This window comes from Chiloscyllium plagiosum, chromosome 20, assembly GCF_004010195.1.
Source record: "Chiloscyllium plagiosum isolate BGI_BamShark_2017 chromosome 20, ASM401019v2, whole genome shotgun sequence".
NCBI lineage: Eukaryota > Metazoa > Chordata > Chondrichthyes > Orectolobiformes > Hemiscylliidae > Chiloscyllium > Chiloscyllium plagiosum.
The window spans coordinates 38832790-38854955 of NC_057729.1; the positions used below are offsets into that span (position 1 = coordinate 38832790).

At 39.5% G+C, this 22166-nt stretch overlaps 1 protein-coding gene across 4 annotated transcripts in view; it reads right to left on the minus strand.

Annotated features, from left to right (window-relative positions):
• l3mbtl1 (L3MBTL histone methyl-lysine binding protein 1) overlaps positions 1-22166 on the minus strand; it is an 88396-nt gene that overhangs the window by 41183 nt on the left and 25047 nt on the right. For all 4 annotated transcript variants that reach the window (XM_043710567.1, XM_043710564.1, XM_043710566.1 and 1 more), the window contains 4 exons: positions 12278-12428; positions 10669-10816; positions 8193-8307; positions 1431-1525 (listed from right to left, as the gene is read on the minus strand). In XM_043710567.1, the coding sequence (XP_043566502.1) occupies positions 1431-1525; positions 8193-8307; positions 10669-10816; positions 12278-12428 (509 nt within the window). The remainder of the gene's footprint in view (positions 1-1430; positions 1526-8192; positions 8308-10668; positions 10817-12277; positions 12429-22166) is intronic.

A 22166-nucleotide genomic window follows, 5' to 3' on the forward strand; every position in this document is an offset into this window, starting at 1 on the left:
CTTCTGTCATTGAACTCAAGAATATGGCACCGCTCTCCTGCTGGTGACCTCCTCAGCAATTTCCAAACATGCCTTTTTGCCTGCTCTGGCTGACATCCTCCTCCCATTAATAGGGAAGACAGTCAGCCACAATTGAATGGCAGAGAAAACTCGATGTGTTGAATAGCCTAATTTTGCTCTTTTATCTTATCGTCTGCCAGAAAGCCCTCACACCCATTACAACATCTCTGGATGGGCCTGGTTGAAGGACTGAGCTGCTTTGCTATATTGTACATCCAGCGGTCCCAGTTTTGGCTCCATCAACACATTCGTAAAACATCACCCCCTTTAAATGAAGTTATTTTGAGACAGTAGTTCAATAAGTGCACAGTCACTTTCAAGGATTTTGTGCATGTGCAATATTTATCCAGAAAGTGCGGACTCTCTGAAGTGCGCACAGTGTAGGCCTGTGCAGCTCAATGGAAACACTGCTCTGTCATGTTTCAAGTTTTATCCAGGCACGGTCCCTTAAAAAAGCAGAGCTGTAACAGCTTAACACGGGACACTGCCGTGGCCATTCATTTTCATTGTTCAGGAAACTCAAAAGTCAGATGCAAAAGCAGTGCCTGAATTAAAAAATGACCTGCTGCTGAAACATACTGGAACCATGCCACTCCCAATATGTAACTGGATCTTCTTTGACTCAGAATCTAGGAAAAACCCAAACCCCATCTCCATCTTTACACCAACAAAAATGAATAGATACTTAACAATTAACCTTCAGAAAGCACAGAAGACATTATATTTATTCATCTTATACTGCAACATACTGTGATCGAAACGTATAGGGCCCCTTATTGTTTTGTAAAGTGAGGAAATGAAAAACAGGGAAACACTATAAAATAAGATCCACCAACATCCTGCGATCTTACATGTTGCAACTTTGCAGGAGTTCTTGTTATGGGCAGTTGATAATGGTAAATGTGCCTGGAAAAAGGATAAGTAGGTCTGAACTATATGAATATTGAGTCACATTGAATAAATTTCTTATGTTAGTCGATACTGAGGCTAACAAAAAAAAAGAAGCAAACGTGAATGATTATTACCTCACGAAAGAGCTTGACAAATTATATGAATATTGAGTCACATTGAATAAATTTCTTATGTTAGTCAATACTGAGGCTAACAAAATAATAAAGAAGCAAATGTGAATGATTATTGCCTCACGAAAGAGCTGACAAACTATATGAATATTGAGTCACATTGAATAAATTTCTTATGTTAGTCAATACTGAGGCTAACAAAAAAAAAGAAGCAAACGTGAATGATTATTACCTCACGAAAGAGCTTGACAAACTATATGAATATTGAGTCACATTGAATAAATTTCTTATGTTAGTCGATACTGAGGCTAACAAAATAATAAAGAAGCAAATGTGAATGATTATTACCTCACGAAAGAGCTTGACAGGAGCAGCAATAGCCTTTTCTTCTTCTAAATATAAAGCCCAAGACCAGATTTTGTTCTTTTCAACTACAGAGGCAGCTAAAAGAAAATAAATTGAAGATAAATGGTACTCACTTCGCTTCTAAAATTTCAAAATATGTATTTTTAGGAATTCAAAATAGATCTAAACACAGTTTAACTAGCCTGCGATAACTATTTTGAATGGGAATGTTAATCCTAATGTGAATTTAAGTTCTGCTTGTGAATTAATGACCTTACATTCAAAATCAAAAATATCTTACAGTACCTAGCTCTGCAAAACGAGTACAATTATCAAGTTCTCAAGATGTAGGTAGTCTAGAGTTTTATTAGAAACTAATCAAATTTATTCTGCCAATATTATTAGCTCAACCAATATCTCAAAGCTTATCATTCAATTCATTGCTCTTTGTGGAACTTGGCCGAGATCAAATTGCCTGATGTGAATTCCAATAAAGCAGTCAACATACTTGAAAGATCTTATTGGCTGTGAAGAAGCCTATGCTGCGGAAATCACTGAAGCAGACAGACCAGCAATGGATATGTGTGGGATTCGGAGCAGCAGCACTGAGGTTAAAAGGCAGCAGTGAAAACCAAGGGATGCCAGAAACAGAATGGCAGCAGAGCTGTGGGGCAATCGGAAGTGATGGCAGTGAGGTTAAAAGAAGCAGTGAGAGTGGAGAGGTCCCAGAAATAATCAAACCAGTGGTAGAGCTGCGTGGGACTTGGAGTGGTGACAGTGAGGTTAAAAGCCGAGAGGTCACAGAAACAAAATCAAAATGTAATGGCACAAGACAGCAGATAGGTGATTGGTGGGTACTTCTCTCTCATCTCATGACTGGATATTGATTTAAGTTAAGACTGTAAATACAGCTTAAGACACCTTTATAATTAATAATTTAGAACTCAAAACTAAATTTCTTCACCTGACATGGTTAAGGAGTTCTGGTTGTCTGACATAAACAAGAAAAAAATTGTTCTAGTTTATGCTTAATTAGGAGTATGGATAAATTAAAAGAAAATGTCCATATCCAATTTAGTTAAGATATGTTTTGAAAGCTATGATTTCTACAACTTGCATTACGTATAAAATCCTCAGCAGTCCAAGCAGTCTGAGTGACCGTGTGTTCAGGAGATTACTCCAACTGAAGCAATTTAAGCTCCAGTCTTGGAATTTGAGGAATAGCTGGGGCCACTGAAGTACACTGATGAGGCTGAGCGATCCATGGATATGTGTTTCACTATGTGGTCATTCCACAGCTTATGGAAGTGCAGACAGAGGAGAAATAGCAGACCACCACTCAGAGGACCAAGCAGGTAGAGATGGAATCCCCTGTGTGTATCTTATTCACAAACCATTTTTTGGCCTTGGAAAACAGTGAGAATGACAGTTCTTCTGTGGAGGTCAGTTAATGCCAATCCCCCATGGCACTATGGGGGCGGTGGCAGCTATTTGTGAATGGAAGAGGTGTCGTACTGGGCTGGAAAATGATATGTTCAATCCAGACCAGCAAGCATCATTTGTTAAGGGTTAATTACCATGGCAATGGGCAATTGAAAGAAATTGAAGTATGTGACAAGCAGGCCTAATGCAAAAACAGCCTGCTTTGATTGGGAGGTAACCACGTGCCATCGATGGAAAGAAGGCAGTGTAAGACTCACTTGTTTTTTTATATAGAAGTGTGTACAGGTGTTATATGTGTGTGTGCATATATTATGTAGCTTAAGCTAATAGTTTCACTCAATTGTTCATGCCTTTAATTTATTTCAGTAGATTCAGTTTATAAATATTCAGATTGATGAGCCTGTGTCTTGTGTTGATCTTGATCAGACCTTAAAGAACCCGTTAAGTACTTTCAGCCTAACAATACAGAAGGAATTGTGGAAGGCCACACAGTGTTAGGGGATTTGTTAGTGAGGGGAATAGACAGATGCTTCTATAGCCATAGATCTGGCTCCAGGATAGCGTGTTGCCTCCCAAGTGTCAAGATCGAGGACATCACAGAATGGCTGCAAGGTATTCTGAAAGGGGAAAGTGAACAGCCAGAGGTTATGGTCTGTGTTGGAACCAATGACATCAAAAGAAACAGAAAACAGGTCCTGAAAGCAGATGTGAGGGAGTTAGGCAGGAAATTGAACAGCAGGACTTCAAAAAAGTAGTAATTTCCAGATTATTCACAATGCCACATTGTGGTAAATTTAGGAATAAAAGGCTCGAACAGTTAAATGCATGGTTGGAGAGATAATGCAGGAGGAATGGTGTCAGAATCCTGATGGGAGTTGAGACCATTCCTGGGGGAAGTGAAATCAGTCAGATCTGAACAGGAAGAGATTCAACATCCTATGGAAAGGCTTACTAATGCTGTTGGAGTGAATTTAAACTAGGCTGCAAGGAGATAAGACCTGTTAAGTACTTCAGAGAGGATAGAACCTAAGATGGAATTAGAAGCTGAAACATGAGTAATTGAGTCTGGAAGGATGAGTAAAAATGGGGTAGATAAGAAAGATGTGAGTTTAGCAAAGCTAAATGCAATATATTTTAACGCAAGGAGCCTGAAGAGTAAGACAGATGAGTTAATGGCACAAATAGCTATTCTGTTGTACACCCATGAGCATATGACCAAGATTTGGCTGGAAGATGGTCAAAATTGGCAGCTGAATATTCCTGGCTATAGAACATTCGCAGAAGATAGAGAGAGTGATAGAAGAGGAGAGGTTGGTGGGGTGCGGGTTTGGGGGGTCCCAATATTAATCGAGCAACCAATTATGACAGTGAGGAGAGATAATATCTTGGAAGGATCATCAAATAAGACCAAATGGGTCGGTGTAAAAAGTACAAGGGGTAAACATGCTGTTGGATGCATCTCCTAGGGCCCCAAACTGTCAGGGAGAGACAGAGGAGCAAATACATAATCATATTTCAACAACAATGCAACAATCGTGGGGGATTTTAATGATTTAAATATTACCTAGGATAATTTCAGGGATGGATCAAAATTCTTAAACTGCATCTGGGAAAGTTATTTTAGCCAGCATATGGAAAGCTCAACAAGGGAGAGGCAAATTTGGAACTAATGTTGGGAAATGAGCCAGAGAATGTGAAAGGAGTATCTCTGGAGGAACATTTCAGCCATGGTGACCGTAACCTTGTAGATGTAGGATAGTTATGGAAAAGGATAAGGATGATCCAGTGGGAGATTGGAATTCTCTTAATGAAAGGATGGTTGAGTCACCCTTGAAGCAGTATTTAGATATGACAATATTTAGGCATTGATTTAGCCTCCAAAGCTATGGGCAAAAAGCTGAAAAACAGCATTAATGCAGTCTCACGTTTGTTGATCAACACACTCATAATGGGCCAAGTGGCCACCCATTTTGCTGTAAAAGCCCATGTGACAATGTGCCTCTACATCACATCAAAATACATCACTTATACTGATATATAGACAACAGTGATGCACAAGTGTGACTTGCCCTCTAATTTTCTTATTCTAAAAGTCTGACTGTCTTCCATTTGGTGCCAATTTGACTTCTCAGCTAAGATTGAAAACATTGCCATGTAGGGCATTTATAAAAGTTATCATGATGATGTAAGACTTAGACCTGTGATTTTCAAATTCCATCATCCAATTTGCTACTTTGGACTTTCATGGGCTGATGTGGTTTTAAACAAAGAACCAAAATCATCAATTTACAGGCATCTTTTGACCTCACGTGGTCAAGTTTCAATGTGGATTTGACAACAGCCAGCTGAGCTAAAATTAACATTTAATCCAAAGGCAGGGAAGATCTCATGCAGGCATGGTTTTTTAAAAAATCTTCATCTCCTATCTTCTCTTTTACATTTGATGAGAACGTTTTCATATCCAACATGTGAACACCAGCTGCAGTTACAATGCAATGAATTTAGACACAGAAATACACAAAAAAAGCTTGTATTTCAAGAACGAAAACAGAAATTACGAGAAAAACTCAGCAAGTCTGGCAGCATCTGTGGACAGAAAGCAAAGTTAACGTTTCAGGTCCAACGACCCTTCATCAGAACTGATTGTAGCTAGGAAAACTATGGTATTTATGCTGAAGGTGGGATGTGGGGAGAGGAAAGTAATAAACCATAGATGGAGATGGAACCCAGAGAGAGAGAGAGAGAGAAAAAAAACAGTTGAGCAGACAAAGGAATGGGTAAAGGTCAGCCTGAAAGATGATATACTTTTTTGTCTCTACTCAAGGAAACTTTGCAATTGGCTCCTTAAGGCGACAGTGGAAATTAGTTAAACACATTTTAATTTGAGGGAGATAAAGGCTAATGACAAAAAGGACACAAATCTTTATTGGCATCCACTCAGGGAGTTGAAAGTGGCCAATTCATCCCACCTCACCGAATCATACGATGGCTCAATAGACTTATATTCCAGCTTAATGCATTTATATTGTGTTCTGACCACACGAAGTGCAATGCATCATTGATTGCATCCATGTGGCCATCAAGGCACCAAGTGTGCAATCAAAGCCATTGATTAATTGCAAAGGCCTTCACTCCCTCAATTGCCAGTTGATCTCCAATTGTTATAACTGTGTCTGCACTCACTTCCCTGGAAGCTGCCATGACTCTTTCACTCTCCAGTAGTCAAGGGTTCTGCAGTTCTCTATTTACCACCACATGTCATGGATGAATTCTTGGGGACAAACAATATCCCTTGAAGAGATGTCTACTTCCCGCTGAATACAGCACAGGACCAGGGAGAGAAATCAAGGGCCTTGGTACTTCTCCTTTCTCCAGTCTTGATAAATCTACATCCCAGTCAAATCCTCCGTCCAATACCTTCAACAGTGCAGCATTGGGAATCATAGTCACAATTGGATTGAACTGTTTTATATTGGCTTAGTCAAACTTTTTGCCTTTATACTTCATGCTTTTATTTATAAAGTCCATCCAATTGCTCAGGTTTCATTGTGACAGACTTTACAACTACTGCTGTAAGAGACAACTACACATGCTTTAGTCATTCATATCATGCAACTGGCTCAGCTTCTTTGAGCCAGACCGAGCAATATTCGGACAACACATCCAAAGACCTGAAACTTGCAAGCACTGCAAACAACAATTCCACGTACAAATAAAATACCTGGAACTGACTGGGACATAGTCTATTGGCCCACGACTCTTGGCTTCACTTCCAAGTTTAAAAATGGAAATAACCTCCAATAAACTAGCACCAACAATTCAGATACAAGGTTGTCCTATTTCTATCCAATACTAGTGGGATTTGTTAACAGACAAATTACACTTTGCATTGTGTGATAAATCTGCTTTCGTTTTAAACTAAAACTAACCAAATTTACAAATGCCAAAATCAAGCTTACACTCAGAGAGTAATGCTGATGCTGAAAATCTGAAATATGAGTGCTGTAGATAAATTTGGTCAATAACCTCTGTCATTCTCTGCACAGACATCACCAGACATGTTGAGTACACTCAACAATTCATGTTACAGTTGGGGCAAAAATAACTCTTTTTCACCAGCCCTCCATGATAACATTTTTAACTTTTGTGATGACTCTGGGAATAACAAGGCTTGTATTCCAGTCCACTACCTCAATGAGTCGTAGTAGGGTTGGAAGGTTCGTGTCAGGTTTTTTTGAAACAGAGACCAGGATTTGGAGTGTGATATTGGTAAATAATAGCTGAAGCAAAATACCTGGTTCTATATTTCTCTGTCAGATGAGATTTCTTTGGATTATGACACCATAAAAAAAACTATATTGGCTGCGTATGAGTTAGTGTCTGAGGCATATAGGCAAAGATGCCAAATTTAAGGAAATAGCCTAGGTAAACCTATATTGAATATGAAAGGATTAAACAAATTAATTTTAACAGGTGGATACAAAGACTAGAAGCTGAAACCATGTACGAAGCTCCTAGTGAGATTCTTCGTTTAGAGGAATTTAGAAAAAAACTAACTACTTTCCAAATAAGAACCCTTGTTGAAAACTGTAACTGCTAGATAGGCAACAATAATGGCTAATGATGAAGAATTTATCCATAAAACGAATTTGGAAGGGTTAGGAAATAGGAGAGTGGAAGGAAAAATTGGTAGTTATGAATGCCCCAAAGTCTGATATTCAGATCAGAAAGGGAAGTATGGAAGGCAGAGGAAAAAAGTGAAAGCCGACTTGGAAATTGAGACGGGAAACCCATGGGCCTTATTGGAACGCGTGAGACCAAAAAGGAAACTTTAAGGAACAACTGCTTAAGTGGGATTCAAACTCATGTCCTCAAAACATTGGCCTGGAGGTCTGGATTACTAGTCCAGTAAACTACCATATGCTACTGCCTCCGTGAAGATTAGAAATCCAAATTGTTGTCACTGTTTATGTTCCCATACTAAATCTTACATACAGTTTAACTTGTCAATGTAGTTGAGAAGGCAACTGAGGGTTTTGTGGCCTGCTTGATTAAGACAGAGTTTGGTTAAGACTGAAGTTTTTCACTATGCCTCAGCACACGTGACAATAAATTTAATTCAATTCAATTCAAGTTTCATCCAGAATTACTTCAATTTGATGATGAGGATTTTAATTGACTTGAGTAGCATTAATTCAGTTAAACAAGGAACATCAACTTTCAAAAATATAAAAACTCAATACAAAATAAATTATATTGCATTTTTCTTAAACTAGATTAATTTGTTTCAATAGGAACAGATCATTGAAACTCAGAACATACTCTGTCTAGGGACTGTATAACTGGATTCATTCAGTCGACTTTGTCTACATTCCGTGTGACTGTTGTCATCCATGAAGTGTGCCCTGATATTTTTTAAATCTTCTTTTTTCTCATCCTGTTGTGGCATTCAAAGAAAAGTCAGATTTAGGTTTTGTCATATTTGCTAAATGTTTCATGTTCAGAATGCAGATATCCTTTTACATTGATGAATGTCTTTATATTCTTAATACTGTAAAATAACATTAAAACATAAGCTCTATGGAGCAGAATTCTGAGAAAGTGCACGAGGAATCATGATCAAGAAATTTGTCTTCATGTATAAAATTCAATTCTCATTCTATGATATATCTCTGACTGTGTATTCTACACATTCACACTCACCTTCAACAAAATTTCTACAGCTCATCTACAGGTAGGTTTATTTTTATTTATTTCTAAATTATTTTTATGTTACACATGAAGGGTTAGAGCTTTCAGTGAATAATATGAGTAGTCTAAAGATATATCAACTAACAACTGACTCTCTCTTCACTCATCTTACCTGGCATGCCAGCCATATGAATAGGTGCACGAGCCATTGTCACAATGGCTGACCATTAAGGAACAGATAGGGTAGTGTGCAAGAAACTACTTCTGCTAGTTAGGGAATCTAGGGCTGGAGGCAGTCAAAAAATTAGGGAAACTTCTGAATGCAATGTGTGGTAGAAGTTTGGAAGACTTCCATGCCCAACATTCGAAGCTAAATTAATGACTAATTTAGAACTGAAATAATTAGATTTTTGCTAACTGAAGGTATGAAGGGATATGGAGCAAAGACAGGAAATGAAGTTATTTTACAAATCAATTGTGATCTCATTGAATAATAGAACAGGCTCAAAGAGCTAAATGGCTTATACCTGTTCCAATTTCCTCAGAATAAGGAGTTTTAAACTGACTAAAATAAAAACGGAGCTGTGGATGCCAGAAATCTGAAATGTTGGCATGGGAATACAGTGGTGTGTTGAACTGGCAGGTACCTGGAAGCTAAGGGTCATTTTACAGGTGGAGCGTAGGTGCCGACATTTTGACTCAGGCCTGCTGCACTGCTGTAGCGAAACTCAACTTGAGCTGGAGGAACAACACCCCATCTTCCATCTAAGTACCTTACAGCCTTCAGGAGGCAACACTGTGTTTCACATTTCAGAATGTAAACACCCTCCTCTATGTTCCTTATCCTCCTCCCACACTCCTAGATCCTGCTTTGTATGGGTTGCTCACAGCACAGTCAACCCATTTTCAATCATTTACATTTCTGATAGCACCATACCCAGCATTTATGTCTTTCTCAACCTATTATCAACTACCTCTTTGTTTTCCTTTCCCTTTATCTCTGTCCAGGCACAATCTCCGTGTATCCTTTTCTCTCTCTCTCTTTCTCCCCCCCACCCCCACCTTTCATCATCAGCATGAATACCATAGATTCCCAGCTATTTTCAGTTCTGACATAAGTCACTAGATTTGAAATGTTAACTCTGCTTTTCTCTATACAAATGATGTCAGAACTACCAAGTTTCTCCACCATTTTCTGTTTCTGTTTAAAGTTTCAACTGACTCTTACTTCCAATTTTTCTTCATCTCAACAGGTCATCCCAACAACATTCCACCTGGTGCATCATAAATTGGAAATTGGTTTTGAACTTGTTGTTGTCTCTACACTACATGTTGGCAAGTGTTCACTTGCTCTGTGGCATGGCAATTCAGTAGACCACATTCATGTAGCTTATTACTAACATTTTAAAATGAGAATGAATATAGTTTTTAAGTTATTAAAAGAAATTTTCCCAGAAATTAAACTTCTCTATTTGACTTGCAAATGTATTTTTTATCTTCCACATATAATGAATCATGAAGGTATGTAAATGATCACTATTGAATTTCTCAAACAGAGCCAGCTAACATATTAGTTGCTGTCATATGAGATGGCAGAGGGTACTAAAGGTCTCCTGGAAATGCTTGTCAGCACCTGAACACAAACCAGAAAAGCAGCTATGATTTATATGCCTAACAACAAAACAACCTTATAGTTAGGAACATGATATGAATTGAAGTGTGGGGATCAGAAGGTCCTGTAGGATTTTCTATCCATTAAAATTAATGGACTCAAAAGCCTGCCCTGCTATCAAAATGTCATCCTGGCCAGCAAAGTTCTTTGTTCAAAATGTATCTTCACAAAAAGTTTGCAATATGCATGGACCATGTCTATACTAAATACAAGAGAAAACATACAGAAATGTTAAGATAACCAACATGAAGAAACCACCTCCATACATCAGGTGATGCATTATGCTTTCAAGTTCACAGATTTACTTTCAATTAGCAAAGTGACACAACAGCATTTTCTGTGTATTCTTGAAGATATTCAGAAATATTTAAAAATTGTCATGACTTCATGCATAACAAAATTGTATCAGTTAAATATTGGATGAAGCATACCTACCACCTGCTCTGGCTCAGTCAACTCATAATCATATTCTTCATCTGATTCTGAACTAGGGCTTAGGCACACCTTCCTTTTTCTCTTTTTAACCCGTTTAAGTATTGCTCCAGCGCTTCTCTTGATTGCTGCACTTCCCATTCTGAGCGATCTGTTAATTAATCAAAGCAAAATTGTATATTTTTGCTGTTTTTATAAAAACATATACAGAGGATTAGGAGATATGGTGCCACCTAACTGAAGTTGTTAAATTGACAATTTTTTAATTAAACTAGTTAAATAGTTTTGAGAATGCCAAGCATATCCATTCATATCTCACCAGATACTGATCAATATAATTTTAGGTAGAAATCAGTTTGATGTATGCGCTAGCCTCTGTAGACAATAAAAAAACTTCTTAATTTAAACTCACTAAAAACCTGATCACACCTTAAATCTTCTTACATACAATGAATCACTCTGTGTGTAGTATATGACTTGGTTTAATGAGGAAGATTACAACTACTTTCCACAAAGCAAGATTCAACAAACAACTAATTGATTGATTATTTAGTCAGCTTTTCATCACATTGAGATAAAAGCCTCTATTATTCCCTGAATAGTGCCTTGGGACTTTTAGCATCTTCCTCAATAGAAAGAAGCAGCTCAGTTTAACAACAACTCAATATTACCTTGGAATGGCAATCTAGAGTGTGAGCTTTAGGTTTATGTTTAGAGCTTGAATTCCCATGCCCCTTCTGAGAGACAAGAGTGCCACTAACTGTTCTATTTTCTGCTCATTTTACCTTATTCCATGAGAACAATTCAAGTTTAATGACCAAACTACATGTCAGAAATTTAAGAATTGGAATTACATTCACTCTCAATCCCCTTTCCTCCACTGAGATTATGTTCAGTTTAGTGGATTTCTCTGTAACACTTAAAGCTTCAATGCTGAAATCATCAGAGTTGTCATGGTTACAGATAGTGTTCATTTGATGAGAGCATCCACACAGCTGTCTGATTTGTTTTTCAATTGCCAGCAGCCTGCTGGAAAATATTTCACATAGTCTGTGATCCTAGTTTGTGAAATCAATTCACAATGCAGTATATGCTTTTCTGTGCCAAGATGTAAAATTATTGAAATGTTCCAAAGCAATTTAGGTTCCTTTTTTCAATATGCATTAATTTTTCAACCTTTCCATTAGTTTCTGTGATATTCCATTTGCTAGTCCATTGAGAGTCAATATTTCATTTTGAGTGACACCTTTTACTATGGGGTTATAACATAAGGCTGGGTAATTGAAATAGTTTAAAGTCTCAATGCACCAGGCAGATTAGTCAGGGATTCAGGTCCTTTTGTTGGTACTATACTTTGACATGTCTAAATGCACAGACCTACAACTTCAGTTTGGATCAGGACTATTATCCATGTTGAATTATACTTTAAATTGGGTGATGTCATATGACCAGTTAGAATCAATGATACTGAGATTATCAATTACCTGGCACTTTATTTGATCCATCAAATATGCCCTACCATTATGTTGCAAAATTAAATTTATACTCTAGCCATTACCAAAAATGAAAAGATCAACAGTATGAAGAATGTATCCAAATGTGACCATCTTACTTCTCTTTAAATTGCCGCAGGCAAAGCTCACTGCAGAACCTTCTATTGCTTCTGATTCCATTCACTGTATAAGAGTGACCACAGTTCACACAGCAGCAGGCACTTTCTATATGTGGCAGCTCATTCATGTAAGACATACCTGTCTGTTTCACTGTGAGAGAAAGAAATAATAGGAAAAATATATATATTAACTAAAAGACTTTTCTGGTAAATTGCTTGCATATGTGTTATTCACCAGCAGAACACACTCTTTATTTTTAATTACTGACTTGCTAATGGCTCAGAATTTTCAATCAGAAGATAGTTTTTGCTGAAGTATATCCTGGAAAATGTGCCACAAGGCTACTTGGAAATTGCAGCTACCTGGGATTTTCCTCGGAAGTTTAAACTTCCAACAGTCAATTATTCTGCATCTGGGACCCTCCACAAAAGTCTACAAGTCTGAATTAAAGTTGCAGATGTCAGAGGGCTCCAATTCACTTACCTGAATAGTTAGCTACACAAGAAAAGCTCAAACCTTGAAACCTACTCTAACTCCTGGATAACTATAAAACTGGCTCCTCCACCCAGCTAACCTGATAATACCCCAACACAACCTCATCTAATCACACTCTAAACAAGCACCCCTCAAACCAAAACTGTCCGCATCCTAGCGCCCTGATCCCACCTCCCCCAATCTGAATACCCCTCAACCTGACCCAACTAAACTGAACATCCGTCCTGACACAGCCACCCCCGACGTGATACATGATAACTCAACACATTCCAATCCAATATGCCCACAATGTAACACCTCCCAAATTTATCTGACTGCACCTCCCTCAACCTAATACCACCACAACCTGAACCCCCTCCAATTTGAAATCCATCCTAAGCTTGCCACTGCCATCCCCCCTCCCCCGCCCACCTGATGCACACTGACCCAACATCCCATCAACACAAAATATCACTAACAATTTGTCCTGGTCCATCCACACTGGTGCTAGGATCAAGAAAACACACCAATGCCTCTACTTCCTCAGAAGGCTAAGGAAATTAGCTTTTGCACAATGACTCTTACCAATGTTATAGACATTCCATAGAAAGCATTCTATCCGGATGCACCGCAGCCTGGCATGGCAACTACTCTGCCCAAGACCACAAGAAATTATGGAGAGTTGTAAATGCGACCCAGTCCATCACACAAATCAGCCTTCTTTCCACTGACTCCATCTACACTTCCCAATGCCTCAGAGAAGCAGTCAACATAATCAAAGACCCCTCCCACCCCAGTTACACTCTCTTCCATCCTCTTCCATCAGGTAAAAGATACAAAAGTTTGAAAATAGATATTAACAGATTCAAGAACAGCTTCTTTCCCGCTGTTATTGGACTTCTGAACAGACCTCTTATATATTAGAGTTGACCTTTCTCGGCACCTCCTCGGAGGCTGTAACACTATTGATATCTTTCAGCTCAGCAAGCAAACCTACATCCAGAACCTCAACCTGAGCTACAAATCTTCTCAAAACTCGCTAACTGTAACACTATATTTTGCATTCTGTTCTGTCACCCTGATGTCCTCATGTAAGGTATGATTTGTCTGGATAGCACATTAAACAGCACTTTTCACTGTATCTCGGTACATTTAGCAAGAATAAATCAAATGAAATCAACCCATCACCCATGTCACCCTTCCTCCAGCCTGACACTGCCACTGTGCTGGCAGCTCCTGATAAACCTGACCTTCCACCTCTTTCCCCGCCACCCACAACCAGCCAACACCACAATGGCTACACCCCACAAATAACGCAGCCGAATTCTGTCATCCACCTACCTGTCACCTAATGCCTCATCCCTTGTCTTCCTAATTCTTCAGTCACCTCCAACACTATACCTTCATCTGCCAGTGTCCCTCGAACTAGCTACTACATTAGCCAGTCACTCAAACAGCTGCTACCCTTACCTCTCGTCCATCTATCCTGTCCCCCTCACCTGCCCACTGGCCACCCAACCCCCTGCTGAACACAATTCCCTTCCTTCCATAGCCAAACTGCCTTTGAATCTTTATACTCAACAATACAGCAATCACTGCTGTAGAAGGGAGTCATCATTTAGCCTAAGGGCTGATCTTGCACTGTGCTGGAGGGTCCAGAACTCCACATTTCTCAGGTAATCTAAAGCAGAAAAACAGCTAGAAACCTGGAGCTTCAAGGAAGGTAAGCAAAAAAGGAATGGACAATCAAACTGTGATTGCCAGTGTTTGGAGGATTAGTGTTGATACAATGGACAGTGAGGTAAGTGGGCATATGTGTTATATGAACAAACACTGGTGCTCCTGGAATGTGAGGCTGAGAAGTTTCTTTAGTTTTTAATCAACCACAAACATTCTCTGCTAAGTTGAGTTCAAAATTCTTAAAGTTTTTAATACATTTCTATCTGAGCATCAATTAGGATCAAAAATTAACCTTTGTGTTTCAATTTCACACTGTATTACCATCATTTTCTACAACAACTGGCATGCAATTTTACATTTAAAGGCAGTTTGAATGTATGGTCATGCAATCTTTAATTGTCTGGCATTTTTTTATTCACATGTTAAAATCTGAACATGTAATAAACAAGATGGGAGTCAGGAGGTTGAAACAAAAACAGAAAAGGCTGGAGAGACTCAGCAGGTTTGGCAGTGGACAGAAAGCAGTGTTAACATTTTGAGTCCAGTGACTCTTTTTCAGAATGGTGGTGTTTGGAGGATTTCTAAGTTTGGACTGATTTCTTTTTTTCTGACATATTTTCAGCGGCTAGTTTATGGAAACATTGGAATGAAATGAATGTTTAAGAAAATTAAAATAGCCCAATGAGATGTTGCAGCTTTACAATGATTTATATGACCGTGAATGAGGTGGTGCCCTCCATGCTGAGTTCCCTATTCCACTAAACCGCAATTGGGAACTACCAGGTAGGAAGCTTGGATGACAGAAGAACTCAGAGTAACTTTAGCAGCAAGCTGCTGCAGGATTCCTTCCACTTCCCACCGGAAGTCCACAATCCACTGACAGAAAATGGAGATAGATTATATTTTGCCTGCAGATTGTACAGGACTTCGGAAGGTCAGTTCTAAAGGATTTAGGGGAAAAAAAGGCTATGCATGTGAATCATCATTAAGATGAATGTAATAGAACATGTTAAGAGCAAGAGTTTAAATGTAGCGATATATATGCAATGCCACTTTTCTGTCCAGAAGAGAATCAGAATATTTCAGAAATGCCAGCGAACATTGTTGCTCGATTAGTGAATTATTTTGCCTTTTATATTTGTTCTTTACAATGCATTTAAGCAATGACAAAAGTGTGTAATTGAGTATTAAATTAATGTGTCACTCTTGTCATAATAGGCAATAAAGAGAAAAAGCTCAACCGATCACATACACTACGATAATGTTCCAGGCACTTTTTTCTGATACGTTGCTCGCAATGGATATGAAAAAGTATATAATCCTGTGGTAAATGTTGGTCTATATGTAAGGTTAAAGAAAAACTGTTCTATTATGCTTCAATAAATGAAGAGTTTTTTTAATTCATTCATCAGATGTGGGCGTTGCTAGTATTTATTTTCCATCCTGAGCCAAGTTAGCTGAGAAGTTCTGTTATTACCGAATTTGACTTTACAAAAGGCAGTAGTTATAGAGTCATAGTCATAGAGACGTACAGCATGGAAACAGACCCTTCAGCCAAACCCATCCATGCCGACCAGATATCCCAACCCAATCTAGTCCCACCTGCCAGCACCCTGTCCATATCTCTCCAAACCCTTCCAATTCATATACCCATCCAAATGCCTCTTAAATGTTGCAATTGTACCAGCCTCCACCATTTCCTCTGGCAGCTCATTCCATACACGTACCACCCTCTGTGTGAAAAAGTTGCCCCGTAGGTCTCTCTTATAAAATGGCAGTCTTGAAACATCCACAAATCAGTGATGTTCTTGACTAAATCCTTTTTCGTTAACCCATAATTCTTTGAAACAACAATGCAGATTTTGTCGCACGCTACCCATCAAGAACTGGACAAGGCTCTGTTAAAATAGACTTAATGTTGCATTTCCATCTGCCTTTTGTTAGACTACAAAACATAAATCTGACTCAGTCAGCAGCCTCATTAAAAGTGTGCAAATTATGTTTTGATGATATCATCTGAACCTCAAAGGCATTTTTACAAAGCAACCCTAGCAAATCACGTTGGTGCAAGTGATTGGCCTCAGTTCTGCACAGCTTAGTGGTTCCCTTCCAGCTATTTAAGTCACAGGGTAGACTCATGGGATACACAGGAGTTAAAAAGGGGAAACATCCAACTGTATTTAAGGGCAAAAGAGTAACTAGAGAGAGAATAGGGCCCTTTAAAGATCAACAGGGCTACCATCTATGTGCAGGACCACAGGAAATGAGTGAGATACTAAATGAATATTTCACATCAGTGTTTATTGTGCAGAAGGACACAGAGGCTAGGGAACTTGGGGAAATAAATAGTGATGACTTGAAAAATAAGTTTGTATTCGAGATGAGGAGATGCTAAAGTTCTTAAAACGCATAAAGGTAGATAAATCCCTGGAAGGTGATTAAGAGTTTCTCAGAACTTTGTGGAAAGCTAGGGAAGAGATTGCTGTGAAATGGAGCTGGATCAGAACTTTTTGTCCAACCTTGACAAAATTTGGAAACTGCTAAACTACCTTGCACACACTCTATCCTTCTGGATAGTTCTGTATTTTTATCTCCATGTGATACAGGCCTTCTTGTTGCTAACAACAGCAGTTATTTACCCTTGTTTCAAATATACTGAACTGTTCACATCAAGCTCTATTCCAAGGCTGTAAACCTTCATTAAGAAAATATATATCAATAAACTTGAGAACCCAGCCCCCCCCAGTACCACTCACAGAACAAAACTAAACTAAAATTAAACTAAGTCAGTGTCCTTTCCTTCTTAACATACACAATATCAAAATACAGATCAAAATTAAATAATCATTTCTCCACCTTAGAACTAAGCATTAGCATATATACACATACATTTATATCATCACCATTCGTGACACAGCATTCACTTAATTGGTAGCCCATTGACATCTTAAGTGTTTATTCCTTTCACTATGAACACACAGCAGCAGCTATACATATGCATACTACATACATGATGCAGTGCAACTGACCAAGATTCCTTCAAAAACACTTTTGAAACCCACAATCTCTACCACCTAGAAGGATAAGGGAAGATGCATTACAACATCATCACCATTAACTTTCTCTCCAAGCTGCGCACAATGCTGATTTGGAATTTTTGAACCTGCATTATCATGTAATCACAACCCAGAACTATCTTCCTGACAGCAGTGTGGGTATACCTATGTGAGATGGGCTGCAGCAACTCAAAAAGGCAGCCCACCACTGCCTTCTCAAAGGCGATTACAAACACCCATACCCCATGAGAATTTTTTTAAAATGACATATATAATTATCTCGTAGCCTGGTAACAAACTGGAAATAATATAAAGCTGTTCACAGGGTTTTGATTTAATGTAAGCTAAAACCAATTCTCCTGTGTGTCTCACATACAAAATCTTGCTATGTGACAATATTGGATGTTAGACAAAATTGTTAGGAACTTGTGATTTCTGCACCATATAAATGGTTCTCCACATTATCTACTATAACATTTCACCAATGATTTATTGCCAATATGTTTAATAACTAATAAGAATGGTTTTCTCCCTTAAAGAAACAAAATAACAAATGATTTACATTGACAGGTATTCAGGCAGCTAAGCTATCTACAAATATCAATATCATTTTCATCTTCATAGGACCAGAATGGAATACTCCTTTAATTAGAATCAGGTGACTAATTAATTTGAACTATATTAACATAACTATGCATTAAAAGTAATTATCAAAGCTTTTCTAATTAGGTAGAAATGTAACAGTACGTAATTAAAAAAACATGATTCCAATTAGTTACGAGCGCTTCACTGAATATTTAATGAGTAGACATATTAAAAACTAATTTCTAAATCAAAAACAGATTTGGTTTTCTTTCTTGTCATCCAGCTCCCCTCACCAGTCTCCACAACAAGGGGAAAGTTCTCTTTGTGTACGCTTACAGCAAAATTATGAATTAATTCTTTGGTAATTGATTTAAAGCTTTGTTATAGCACACAGAAGAAATCTCCATAAGAGCTCACAATGGAAAAATAATGGGCACAAATGTACACCTTACCACCAAAAAACATCCTGTAGTAGAACAATGTGCAGGTGGTGGCATGGTGGTAATGTCATTGGTCTAATAATCCAGAAATGACAATGTCTGGGGATGCAGATTCGAATCCAAATGGTGAAATTTGAGTTCAATAACAATCTGGCCTAATGATGATTATGTAACCATTAAATATTGTTCGAGAAATCCATTTGGTTCACTAACTTAGGGAAGGAAATCTGATCTGTTTTGGCCTGGTCTTCATGTGATTCTGGATCCCACAGCAATGTGCTTGCCTCTTAACTGCACTCCAAAATGGCCCAGCAAGCCATTCTGTTCAAAAGCAATTAGGAATAGGCAATAAATGGTGGTCTTACCAATGGTTCCCAGATCCCATGAGTAAATAAGAAAAATGTGTGATGCCAATGGCTAAGCTGTGAGCTATATCTTCCTCCTTTCTGATTTAAAATTCCCCCAAGTTCTGCATCATTTCACTTGATTCCTATCTATGAGTGAAATTGTCTACGTAGCAAGATATTTTGATACCTTCACTCAAGTATTTATGATTTCATGTACATAGCAAGCAGAAATCATTCCTGTGTTTGTAGTATTGTAAATTTAGTTAAATGGCATTTTATAATTGCTATGCTTATCATTTTACTGACAGACTGAAAATGAATTGAGAATTGTGTCTTTTTTGGAGAGATTTCCAGCTGTATCTTACCAAACGTATTAAGCACCTTATTACCACCTTATTAACGGCCTACCTCACACCAATGGCATCTCTCACATCCAACTTTCCCTGTTTTGCCAAACGCCATTCCTGAAGCAATTCACTACTTACCAGGTGTGGGGAAAGATATCCCTGGAGCCCATGCTATCTTTAAAAGGCCACTGTACGCCTGGAATAGCACTGGCATTCTGAAGCTGCCTTGCCCAGTCTAGGATATTTTCTGAAGATGTCTGAGAAAGGGGGAGAGGGCAGCTTGATTCTCTGATTAGGATCTGAAGACCCTGTTCAAGAAGTGATGTAAAGTAGAGTCCTCTTCCTGGAGGAACAGCAGAAGAAACAACAGAGGAAATGACATCAGATCTTGGATGCCTGGTCCAAGATTGGCACTTGGGTCTGTGCCATCTCAACAGTCCAATAGATTGGCCAGCAGAACCGGGAGAAGGTCAATGATGTTCCCCGCTCTGCACCAGAATATGTGTCATACTCTTCTCTCTGCTACCTCACACTCACTCTATCTCTGCTACCACACCCAACTCCCACCAAGGCACATGCTCTGCTACCCTCACTATAGCCATTCCTGGAACATCTCTCACTCACCAGATACAGGCTGAGATATCCCTCAAGCCCATGCCATCTTTAACAGACTACTGTGCACCCAAATGAGCATTGGCATTCCAAAGTCACCCTTACTGGACAAGGCCAATGACATCTATCCCACTCACTCTTATCTCTTTCCTCCGCAAACTTCCAAACCACTAATTCTGCATGTCTGTGCACTGCCTCCTCACACCCTCAGAACATCTCACCACATTTCCACCAGCTCCACCAGCATTAGCAGCTATGTATGTCACTCTCACCTCACTCAATCACTCACTTTCTCTCATCCTAGGAGAAGAGAGCCCACAATATGGCAGAAGGTGCCTTGATGGCTGGAGGACTGTTTCTGTGCTGTATAACTCTATAACTGTCTGGCATTAGACTGCTCGTCATCTATGTTGAGAGAATTCTGACCCTCAAAGGAGAAGACTGGGACTGCTCTTGTCCAGACGCCAAAACATCCATGGGCAGCGAACCAAGTAGGTACCATACTGCATCTGTCACAGTAACCCTGCTGTCAGTCTCATTCATTGCACACTACTCTAACCACTGGCTGTGATACATTCTCTCTCTTCAGTTGTGCAGATACAGCCAGCATGTCTAACCACCCCCCACCCCCACCACTGTGTAATGCCCAGCTCCCCCAGGAGCCACCTCTTCATCCTTGACCTCTGAGAATTGAGAATACCAAGGTCTCAGGTGAAGCATCAGCTCCATAACCCTCATGACCTCAGAAAATGACAGCTCGGTAAGAACGTTAGCATTGGAAAGTGTGGGACCACAATCTGATGGGGAGGTGACGGTATAGTGGTATTATCACTGGACTATTCACCCAGCCACTCAGCAAATGTTCTGGAGACCTGGGTTCAAATCCCACCATGGCAGATAGGGGAATATGCATTCAATTAAAAAAAAACTTTGAATTACGAATTGACTGATGACCACAAAACGATTGGCAAAAAATGTCCATCTAGTTCACTAATGCCTTCAGGGAAGAAATCTGCCATCCTCACCAGATCTGACCTACTTGTGAGTCCTGCCCCAGAACAATGCGTTTGACTCTCAATTACCCTCTAAAATTCAACGTTTGTGAGGGGATTTGTGGCTCGGGTGCTCGTTGTTGTGGTTCTGTTTGCCGAGCTGGGAATTTGTGTTGCAGTCGTTTCGTCCCCTGTCTAGGTGACATCCTCAGTGCTTGGAAGCCTCCTGTGAAGCGCTTCTGTGATCGTTCCTCCGGCATTTGTAGCGGTTTGAATCTGCTGCTTCCGGTTGTCAGTTCCAGCTGTCCGCTGCAGTGGTCGGTATATTGGGTCCAGGTCGATGTGCTTATTGATTGAATCTGTGGATGAGTGCCATGCCTCTAGGAATTCCCTGGCTGTTCTCTGTTTGGCTTGTCCTATAATAGTAGTGTTGTCCCAGTCGAATTCATGTTGCTTGTCATCTGCGTGTGTGGCTGGTCGTGTCGTTTCATGGCTGCGGATCGTTAGCTGTCTTCCTGTTTGTCCTATGTAGTGTTTTGTGCAGTCCTTGCATGGGATTTTATACACTACATTGGTTTTGCTCATGCTGCGTATTGGGTCCTTCGTTCTGGTAAGTGGCTGTTGGTTTGTGTGCTGTTATGAGTCCAAGTTGTCACAGTAGTCTGGCTGTCAGTTCGGAAATGCTCTTGACGTATGGTAGTGTGGCTAGTCCTTTGGGTTGTGGCATGTCCTCATTCCGTTGTATTGGGTCCTTCGTTCTGGTGAGTTGTTGTCTGAGAGGGGCTGTTGGTATGTGTGCTGTTATGAGTCCTAGTGGTCGCAGTAGTCTGGCTAGTTGGAAATGCTCTTGATGTATGGTAGTGTGGCCAGTCCTATGGGTTGCGGCATGTCCTCATTCCGTTGTTTTTCCCTTAGGCATCTGTTGATGAAATTGCGCGGGTATCCGTTTTTGGTGAATATAGATGTTCTTCTTCCTCTTTTTGCAGTTCTGGTGTACTGCAGTGTGTTGTGGCCCTCTTGAATAGTGTCTTGATGCAACTTCTTTTGTGTGTGTTGGGGTGGTTGCTTTCGTAGTTTAGGACTTGGTCTGTGTGTGTGGCTTTCCTGTATACCTTTGTGGTGAATTCTCCGTTCGGTGTTCTCTGTACCATCACGTCTAGGAATGGGAGTTGGTTGTCCTTTTCTTCCTCTCTAGTGAATCGGATCCTGAGAGTGTGGCATTGATGATCCGGTGTGTGTTCTCTATTTCTGTGTTTTAATGATTACAAAGGTATCATCCACATATCTGACCCAGAGTTTGGGTTGAATTTGCAGTAAGACTATTTGTTCTAATCTTTGCATTACCGCTTCTGCTA